Source organism: Echinops telfairi, unplaced genomic scaffold, assembly GCF_000313985.2.
Source record: "Echinops telfairi isolate 266 unplaced genomic scaffold, ASM31398v2 ScPeMD7_10;HRSCAF=50, whole genome shotgun sequence".
Classification (NCBI taxonomy): domain Eukaryota; kingdom Metazoa; phylum Chordata; class Mammalia; order Afrosoricida; family Tenrecidae; genus Echinops; species Echinops telfairi.
The window spans coordinates 1,123,538-1,133,769 of NW_022103907.1; the positions used below are offsets into that span (position 1 = coordinate 1,123,538).

Here is a 10,232-nt window from a genome sequence, read left to right on the forward strand (position 1 = left end):
GTTTGGTTTGGTTTTGTCCTGAGAAGAGATTGATTTAAGACACACCCTACAGTACCATGACCTCATTAGCATAACGAAGACAGCCCACTCCCAAATGGAATTATTAGAACCTCAGGCAGAGAGTGTGTTGAATGTATACCCTATATTTTGAGCGGGGAGTGCTGGTGGTTTAGTGGTGACATGTTGGGCTGCGGTCCCCTTGATCCACAGTTCAAAACCACCAGCAGCTCTGCGGGAGGAAGACCGAGCTTTCTACTCCTGTAAGCAGGTGCACTCTCAGAAACCCACAGGGGGTCACTGTGAGTCACCACTGACTCCATGGCCATGAGTTTGGATTCTGGTTATATTTTTGGTGAGAAGAGAGGTAGGGAGGAGACATAATTTAATGTGTGATAGTTATCCAGAATGTCATTTAATCACATAATTCCCCCTCACCGATGTAATCACAGGAGCTTTAAAAAAGGGCAAACTGGTAGCTTTAGGCTTTACCTTACCTTCCTGTTGACACAGGCCCATTATATGCATACAGTTGAAGCAAGGATCCAGGGCAGGTGTGCAGATAAAGGTGGAGATTATATATATATATATATATGAATATGTATAATTATATGTTTGTTATATACATGAATATGTGTATGTATCAACCATCTGGATCCTAATCATTTGAAGTTTGGCTGAAGAGTCATGCCATCAAAGACCAGACTCTGTCTTGTGCCTGAGAAAGAGCCCAGGAAGGAGCGGGTAGAAAGCCCACCAAGGCGAAGCAGAACAAGAGCCCCGTTTCCACTCAGCCACTTGTCCGATCCTTGGAGCCCCACAGCTGCAGGCCTCCCCTCTGTCCCCTCCTCTGTGTCCTTGTCCCTGCACCTGCGCCCTGACCCTGTCCCTTTGCCTCCCTCAGGAGGAGAGCCACCTGCTGGTGGAGAGTGGGCGGTACGACACCAGGGACGATTTCACGGTAGTGGTGCAGCCCTTCCTGGAAAACGTGGCCATGCCCAAGACCACGGTAAAGAAAGAAAAGCCTGGCAGTAGCCCAGAGCCCACAGCGGTGCCACAAGACCACGTGTGCCGTCCCACACCTTGGTGACACTGCCCCCCTTTTCTGCCCTGTGACCAGGCGGGGTCGCCGGACACTTCTTTCTTCGCCCCTGACTGCTTCCACTTCAGTGCCAAGGCGCACGCCCGCGCTGCCAGAGGCCTGTGGAACAACATGGTGAGAACAATACAAATCAATCCCACCCCCTCTGTCCCTCCCTCCCTGGCCCCCAGCGACCTGCACCTGACTTTCAGCTCCTGCCTCCACGGTCTCACGCCCTTCCCCCTGCTTCTTGGTTTAGCTGGAGCCCATCAACCAGAAGACCTCATGGCAAGAGTTTGAAATCAAGGTCAACCTCACGTGTCCAGATCAGGTAGCGTGAAGCCTCCCTGTGGCAGACCACCTAGAGCATCTCTCCCAGGGCTCTGCTCTCTGCAAGTCTGCTGGGCTCACTCCACCCCAGGCTCTGACCCCGTCCCTCTCCGCCCTGAGAGGGAGGAGGCCCCGTGACTCCCCTCAGCCTCTGCGTGACAGGGAGCCCCGGGCTGGACGTCGCTCTTTCAGGGCAGGGAGGCAACGAGGCCGCAGCCTCCAGCTCCACACTGAAGGCTTCCTGAGACGGGAGAAGGCCCTGGGTTCCCATAGCCCTGCCTCCCTGGCAGCATGGGCGCATCCAGAGTGGGGCCCCAGAAGGAGATCCCACTGAGTGGGGAGGAGAGCCAGGGAGCAGAGGAGGGGTCGGAGTCAGGGCATTTCTAAGACCCAAACCTGGAAGTGGGGGTAGAACGTGACCACACTTGTCAGGTTCTGGGGGCCGTGCAGCTGCCACCCTCCACTCTGTGAAGTCCTCTGTGTCCCCAGAGGGCCCGAGCCTGACACTGGGAACCACTCTGCCGGGCTTGTGTGGAGCTGAGCCCTCTCCTCTGGACGAGAAGGAGCCCACACAACCTGGGGGTGGGGAAAGAGAGGGGGGAGCAGAGACCAGACAGCAGTGGAGCCCTGAGCTTCATCAGCAGAGAGTGGGTGCACTGCTAGGACAGGCCCAGGGGAGAACCGGAGGTGACGGGGGTTCCCAATGGGCATAATCAGCCTGTGTGTTCCTGGGGAGCCCTGCTGGGCTCTGGCTGCTGAGAACGCACCAGTGTGTCCTGGAGGGTCTGAGCTTGGGGGTGTGGGGCAAGGGAGGCCGAGGCTGTCCTAGGACCCGGTCAGTGCGTGTGGAAGGCTGGCGAGCAGGGGAACCATGTGGGGAATGTGCTGGATTTCCACGTGTCTCACCCCACCCCCACCCCCACCCCCTTCTCACAGGCCTGGCCATTTCTGAGCACCTACAAGAACCTGCGGGTATGGCATGTGGCTCCCTCTGGGCGCACTGGGGAATGCGGTGGCCAGTTCTGGGTGGGAAGGTCCCAGCAGGGCCTGAGGGAAAGAGAGGGAGAGTTCCTGAGGGGCTCTCCCAAGGAGGGCTCCCCCCCAACCCCACTCTTTTATTATAAAGGCCATCCATTAGACTTGAGCTACTAGGGACAGGGTAGAGAGCAAACCCCACTGTTGGCGTCCGGGATTGGGGTCAGTCGAATCAAAGCTTCAGAGCAGACACATGAGGACATGCAGCTAACGATGTACTTTACAAAACTGAGCGTGTTGGTTAAGGATCAAGGGAACGGGGCCGTGATTTCCTTGGGTGACCGAGGGGTCCAAACTAGATTCAACTTCAACCTGACTGATACTCAGGAGAGACCTGCTTGCCCAGTGGTTATGATACTGGGCTGTCAACCAAAGGGTTGGTGGTTTAGGCCCACCAGGTGGCTCTGCAGCAGGCAGTGGAAGCAGTCTGCTTCCATAAAGATTTACTGTCTTAGAGACTTTACGGGGGCGGGGGCTGGGGAGGGGCGGGGGGCAGTTCTGCTTAGAGGGCTACTAAGTTGGAATCAACTTAATGGCCATGGGTTGGGGTTTTTTTTTGGCTCTTTTGTTTTGATTTTTAGGTTTAGAATATTAAAAAAAAAAACACCTAGAGAATTTTTTGAAAATACTGTTTTTAGGGGTGGGAATCAGGCACTGTGTGATTTTAAGCTCCCTGGATAAGCCTGGTGTCCAGCTACCCTCTCTGTCCCCTTTAACCCTGAGATTTGGGGGGTTGTTCTATACCCATAGTCTCATGGAACCTTGGTACCGTGTATGGACAGAGCGCCCTCGCCCTCTCCTCCCACCTCAGGTAAGCCCCTTATGACAGACCAGGAGTTCTTCGATATGCAAATTATAGGATATATTTAGTCCCTGTGCTGGTTTCCTACCTGGGGCGGTCTCCTGGTACAAGTCCCTCTCTACCCTGCAGCCTTAGCAGGCCCATCAGGCCCCAGTGGTCCAGCCCAGGAGCTACATGCAGCCCCCCTGCCTCTGCCTGTTGGAGGGAGCCCCACAGTGCAGGGCCCACCTCCCACCGAGCTGCTTTTGTGGCCCAGGGTCTGTGGTCTCAGTCCCGGAGCCCTGGTCAGCAGGGGCGCCTGGAAAATCCCCTGGGCCCTTCAGGGGAGGCTTGGGGACAGGGAAGGCCTGATATGAGGACTCCCCAGATTCTTGCTCTGATTGGCTCCAACCCCCATGGTCCAATGCCCATCTGCACTCCACCACAGCTGGCCCACATGAGGGGCCAAAGGGGTGGGGCCCTAGTGTTCCCTGGACTGAGGAAGACCCTTCCATGGCGCCCTTCTTTTTCCTCCAGTACTGAGTTCTAGAGGAACTCCCCAGTTCCTGTCTCCCCAGTTCTCCTCCTCTCTCCACCTCCTCTCTCCTTCCCCTAGCCCACTTTGCTTAGCCCTCGTCCCCACTACACAGGCCTGGAATCAGTTGACTCTCTGATGCCCCCATCTATCTCCACACAACACTGCCCCCCTGCGCCCTGGTCTCATCCCTGCAAGGCCCAAACGCACCCTCGGGTCTCATTTCTGTTCTTGCTCCAACCGGAAGCACCACGTGTGTCCTTTTGTCTTTCCAGTGAATGCCCTGAGACCTGCAGACATTAAAGTGGTGGCTGCTCTCGGCGATTCTCTCACTGTAAGGACTCTTGGGCTCTGGTGTGGGTGGTGGCGGCTGGACCAGGTCCTGTGGCCTGCCGTGGACAGCAGAGGCACCGTCCACCTATTCTGGGGGTGGGGGGGAGGGGTGTGTGTGCAAGATGCTGGGGTGGTGGGGCGGCAAACAGCCTCGTCTGCATGGCTTCTAAGGCCTTGGCCACCTCCCCTAAGAAATTACAGGCAAAAATAAGTAAATCACAGGCAGGTCTTCCAGACTGCCTCCTGCCACCTCCGTGCTCCATGTTTTGAAGCCAAACGGTTCTTTAAAGGCATAACCCTTGGGTCAGACATATAACATGGGGAGAAAATAAAGTTCAGCAACTCCCTCCCCCACTAACCCCCTCCACGTTTAGTCTTTTGCCGTGTTGAGCAATTCTTAAGAGGGACTTGCCTAAGGGTGCCATCTGGGCAGCAATTTTAAAAACGTACAGTACGGAGTGATTTTTCAAAATTAAGAGTTGACTTCTTGCTGAGGGAGCCCTGTTTGCTAGGTGCTGAGCCACGCCTGTGCATTGCCTCTCCTATTCTCCTCCAAAGGAGCCCTGCTCATAGTGCGTTAAGTCTTGGGCTGCTAAGTCACAGGTCAGCTGTTCGAACTCACCAGCTGCTCCTTGGGAGAGCAATGAGGCAGTCGGCTTCATAAAGAATTGTGGCCTTGGAAAATCTACTCTGTTCTGCAAGGTCACTATGAGTTGGAATTGGCTCAACCGCAGTGCTTTTTAGCCTCCTCAGAAGGCACAGTAAAGTGGATTCCACCAGTTCCATGTTACAGATGAAGGCTGACGGTTAGGCAGGATCAGTCATGCCTTCCCCCCAGGCAGGGGACCATCCTCCCGTCCTTAAGGAGGTGGCTGAAATTCAGCCAAGTGAAGGGCCGGGCTTGTAGGTTCCTGGTGGGGGGCGGGGGTGGGGCAGCAGGTGGGGTGGGGGCAGGGGTTAGTCCTAGATGCAGGCCCAGCTCCCGGGTCTCCAGACACCAGGGGAAGAACATCGGTGTCCACCTCTTTAGAAGCCCTGTCTATTAACAACTTCCCTCTTCTATGGCCTGCTAATTTTAATTTGGCTTTTGGTATGCTTTTAAAGGCTGGCACTGGAATTGCCACCAAACCAGGCGAACCTTTTAATGCCACCAAACAGTATCGGGGACTGTCATTCAGGTAATGTTTACCTTGGACTTTCTTCTGCGCCCACGACCCCATGTTCGCCACAGAGAGTGCTTGTCCCTGTGCATGCATGGATACTAGAGAGCAAGGGCGAGGTCTGGAAGGGGCCTGCCGAAGGAAAACCTACATCTTTCTGAAATACGTGGAATTTAGTTATTGTTCGTGTGGTGTATGTGTGTGTGTGGGGGGGGTATTTTATTGTTGGTAGATTGTTTTTTTTTTCTTAATTAAGCAGAGAAAGTAAACCAAGATTCTTATCAAACTCCTGGGCTTACAAACCCAACACAAAATGTACCAGAAAAAGTACCAAATCTCTGAGCCTCCAGCCCTCCATGTGCCTGTGTCTATACAGGGCTCCATGTCCTCCCTGCTCCATTTACTGTCTCCAGACCTCTGTTCATGTCGGACTTCACTCACTGCACACACACACACACACACACACACACACACACACACACACACACACCCCTGCTTCGAGAAGCCCTGAAACCCACCACCCACTGCAGAAGGAATAGCTTCACATCAACAGACACTGCTGAGCCCTCTCTACCTGTCACCCAGGGGCGGGGCAGGGGTGTACATCTGAAGAGAGATAGGGCAGGGAACTGTATGGAAAGCAGAGGTAACTCCTGGTGCTCAGTTGGCAAGTATTGCTACAGGACTGCAGAAGAGTAGCCAACCCTGGCAGCAGAGATGGGGGCTTCCAGGGAAGGTCGAGTCCTGAAAGACAAACAGGTAGGTAGGCAGAAAGAACTCGAGGTCGAGAGGGAGAAAGTCTCAGAATGGGTGAGCGAAGGGGTTAGGGTGAAGGGGTTGAGTCTCTTCCTCCCTGGTCAAGTTCCTCCTTCAGTATGCCTGGAAGCAGCTGGCGGCTGGCTCTGAATCCATTTGTTACCTGGGCAGACAGCTGGGAGAAAGCCAACCACAAGAGGGCACCATGCTGAGCAGAGGTTGGGAGCTTGTCTCCCCCTGTTCTTCAAAACTGCACTCACCCCAAACATCCCCCAGCAAGTGGGAAGGAGTCCCCTGGGGGCTGATCTGCACTGTGGTCATTTCCCTGGACAAACCCAAAGAGAGTCGCTTAGAGGAAGGTTCCCAGGAGAAAAAAGTGACATCACTCAGCCTGTAGCAGTCAGACTCCAGGGTGCTTGGCAGGAGGTCACTCCCCTGTTCAGAGCTGGGCAGGCCCAGCCAGCTGCGTGGTCTCTAACCAGCTGCCCTGGAACAAACAGAGCCTCCCTCCTAACCACTCTGCCCCAAGACTGCTAAGGCTGCAATGAGACACGAAAAGTCAAGAGAGAGCGAAAGAAACGGAAACTTTCAAAAGCATGATGCTGCCCGCAGCTACCCCTTCTACCACTACCCCCCTAGTCCCCCCTCCTCTGCTCCGCCTTAGCTCACAGAAGCCGTGACCTCACATCACCGTGTGGGAAAACAAAACGTGGACCAGCCACACAATGGAAGCCACGCATGGGGGAGCCCTCTGGGGAAGAGAGGTCTGCCCAGGGGGGCATCCAGCAGCTCAATGAGCACCTGGGATCCGGGGACAAACACCCTTCTGCTAAAAGGGTGTTTGCAACAAGTACAAAATCCAATTATTCTGTTTCTTTCTACAAATAAGGTCTAATAAGGCCTAATGTTTGCGTCTTCCGGCACGCCAAGGCCTACTATTCGACAACTGCCAGCCTGTTCGATACTTTGTTCTCAGTGAAAAATACCTGCCCCAAGAGCTATAGGTCCGGGTCAGGGGTACTTTGACACTTGGCAGACTGTGTAAGTTAATACTTCCTGAAGCGGGTTCTCCACAGAACACTAGCCCAGACGGAGGTCCTGAGAGGGGAAATAGGAAACGGAAACAATGGTACCGTCTTTCTGAGGACTTCACAACGCAGATTAGCAAGACGCAGTCTCTGAGAAGGCCCGAGATGAAGAAATCTATTTCAGTGCCTTGAATCAGGAGTGCTCCTTAGAGCCAGGCTGACCGACTTCCTCGTACCTGTTTTGGACATGTTGTCAGGGCATGGCCTTGGAGCAGGACAGCATGCTTGGGAAAGTGCGGGAAAAGGGAGCAGCCAACGAGAGGAAGACCCTCAAGGAGATGGACTGGCTGCAACGATGGGCTTAGGAACAGTTGCAAAGACTGTGCCGTACTAGACTTCATTCCGTTTTGCTTAATGTTGCAACTCACTCAACGACTCTTAACGAGAACAATAATAGCCTTCATTCACGTGGAGCCATTCAGTGTCTGGTATTCTTAATCTAGAAGTTTTAATGACATATGAAATGTTCTTTTCTCGGGTACACATCTTGCTCAGATTATTTGCTCAATGTACAGAGTGAGCAAGGATGACGAGAGGATACAGCTCTGCCGCACATCTTTCCTGATGTTAAACCAGGCAATATCCATCCCCTTGTTCTGCTCGCACAACTGCCTCTTGACGCATGTACAAGTTCCGCATGAGCACCATGAAGTGCTCTGGAATTCCATTCATCTCACGGTTAGCCACAGTTTATTATGACCTGCACAGTTGAATGCCTTGACAGACTCAATACAGTACAAGTCAACATCTTTCTGGTATTCTCTGCTTTGGGCCAAGATCCATTTGACATCAGCAACGATATCCCTTGGTCCACATCTTCTTCTGAATCAGGCCTGAGCTTCTGGTAGTTTCTTTTCAATGGACTGCTGCAATGGCTGTTGGATAATCTCCAGAAGAAAATGTTACTTGTTGTGGCAGTTCTATAATCTCTTGTCAACGTGAATGAAAGGGTGGAGTCTGGTCTGTCAATCAGTCATAGCCAATGAGGCCTCTGTGTGGGCACGGCCTTTTCCTGAGGATTCTGGGAATTTCTGTCTTCTTCCCTGAAGGTAGGACACACACACTCTGCTTCACATTCAGTTGACAAGCCACATGGAGCTATACTGATGGCAGACAGAGCCCTGGAGCTGGAGGAGCACATGGAGAGCCACACCAGCACTGAGATGCTTCCACAAGACTTTTCACCCACTGGCCTGTGATCTTCCTGCAAGAATTTCTGGACTAGTATTGGACCTATAGGCTAATATTGAACTTACGGGCTAATATTGAACTTAAGGACTTGATGTGGACTGGACCAGGATATTTTCTTAATATACAATTACTCTTGGATTTAAAACTCTCTCTTATACACATATGAGTGTCTCTGGATTTGTTTCTCTAGTCAGCCCAGACTAACACTTGTGTACGATATCAATGATATTAACCTGTAGTTTGAGCATTCTGTTGGATCACCTTTCTTTGGAATGGGTACAAATATGGATCTCTTTCAGTCATTGGCTAAGTAACTCTCTTCTAAATTTACTGTCATAAACAAGTGAGTGCTTCCATGACTTCATCAGCTAGCTGAAGCATTTCAATTAATATTCTATCAATTCCTGGAGCCTTGCTTGTGGCTCATGCTTTCAGGGCAGCTTGAACTTCTTCCTTCAGCAACGTTGGTTCTTGCTCAGAAGCTACCTCCTGAAATGGTGGAGTGTTGACTAGTTCTTTTTGGTACAGGGACTCTGTGTGTTCCTTCCATCTTCTCTTGATGCTTCCTGCATCATTCAATATTTTCCCCTTAGAATCTTCCAAGATTGCAACTCAAGGCTTGGAGTTTTTCTAGAGTTCTTTCAGTTTAAGATATGCTGAGCATGTTCTTCCCTTTGGGTTTTCCAATTCTAGGTCTTTGCACATTTCATCATAATATTTGACCTTGTCTTCTCAGGCTGCCCTGTGAAAATTTCTATTCAGCTCTTTGAGTTTATCCTTTCTTCCGTTTGCTGTAGCAAGTTAAAGAGGGAAGTTTCAGAGTCTCTTCTGATATCCACTTTGATCTTTTCTTTCTTCCCTCTCTTTTTAATGGTCTTTTGCTTTCTTCACGAATGATGGTTTTGATGTCCCCCCACAGCTCATCAGGCCTCTGTCATTACAGAGTCAATACATCAAATCTGTTCTTGAGATGTCCTCAAAATTCAGGTCAGGTATACTCAAGGTCATAGTTTGCCTCTCCTGGACTTGTTTGTGGGTTTCCCCCCCAGCTTTATTCTGAACTTACATATGAGCAATTGATAGTCTGTTCCACAGTCGTCCCCTGGCCTGGTTTTAGTTGCTAATATTGAGGTTCTCCATCGTGACTTCTCACAGATGGAGTCCATTTGATTTCCATGTTTTCATCTGGAGAAGTCCAGGGGGATAGTTGCCGTTTTTGTTGTTGAATAAAGGTATTTGCTATGAGCAATTTGTTGGTGTTGCTAAGTTCTATCCTGCAAACTCCAGCTCCATTTCTATCACCAAGACAATATTTTCCAATGATGGTTCCTTCCTTTTTGTTTCCAACTTTGCATTCAAATTCCCAATAACTATCAATGCATCTTGTTTACTTATTTGACCAATTTTCGACTTAAGTTGTTTCAGGAGGTAGCATATGAGCAAGAACCAATGGTGCTGAAAGAAGTTCAAGCTGCACTGCAAGCATGAGCCAAAAACAAGGCTCCAGGAATTTATGGAATACCCATTGCAATGCTTTAACAAGCTGATGTACCCATGGAAGCACTCACTTGTCTATCCCAGAAAACTTGGAAGATGGCTACCAGGCCAATTGACGGGAAGATATTTTTATTTTGTACCTTTTCCAAAGGAAGGTGACCCAACAGAATGTTCAAACTACAGAATTATATCATCCACAAGTAAAATTTTGCTGAAGATCATCCAAAAATAATTGCATTGACAGGGAACTGCCAGAAGTTCAGGTTGGATTCAGAAGAGGATGTGGACCAAGGGATATCATTGCTGATATCAGAGTTGTATCCTCTCATCATCCTTATTCAATCTGTATGCTGAGCAAATAATAAGAGAAGCTGGCTTATATGAAGAACAATGTGGCATCAGGGTTAGAGGAAGGTTTATTAGGAATCTGCAGTATGCAAATAACACA

At 50.8% G+C, this 10,232-nt stretch overlaps 1 protein-coding gene across 3 annotated transcripts in view; it reads left to right on the forward strand.

Annotated features, from left to right (window-relative positions):
• LOC101654748 (phospholipase B1, membrane-associated) overlaps positions 1-10,232 on the forward strand; it is a 71,212-nt gene that overhangs the window by 40,498 nt on the left and 20,482 nt on the right. For all 3 annotated transcript variants that reach the window (XM_045287049.1, XM_045287050.1, XM_045287048.1), the window contains exons 16-22: positions 902-1,006; positions 1,118-1,213; positions 1,338-1,409; positions 2,345-2,380; positions 3,194-3,254; positions 4,035-4,093; positions 5,197-5,270. In XM_045287049.1, coding sequence (XP_045142984.1) covers positions 902-1,006; positions 1,118-1,213; positions 1,338-1,409; positions 2,345-2,380; positions 3,194-3,254; positions 4,035-4,093; positions 5,197-5,270 — 503 coding nt within the window. The remainder of the gene's footprint in view (positions 1-901; positions 1,007-1,117; positions 1,214-1,337; positions 1,410-2,344; positions 2,381-3,193; positions 3,255-4,034; positions 4,094-5,196; positions 5,271-10,232) is intronic.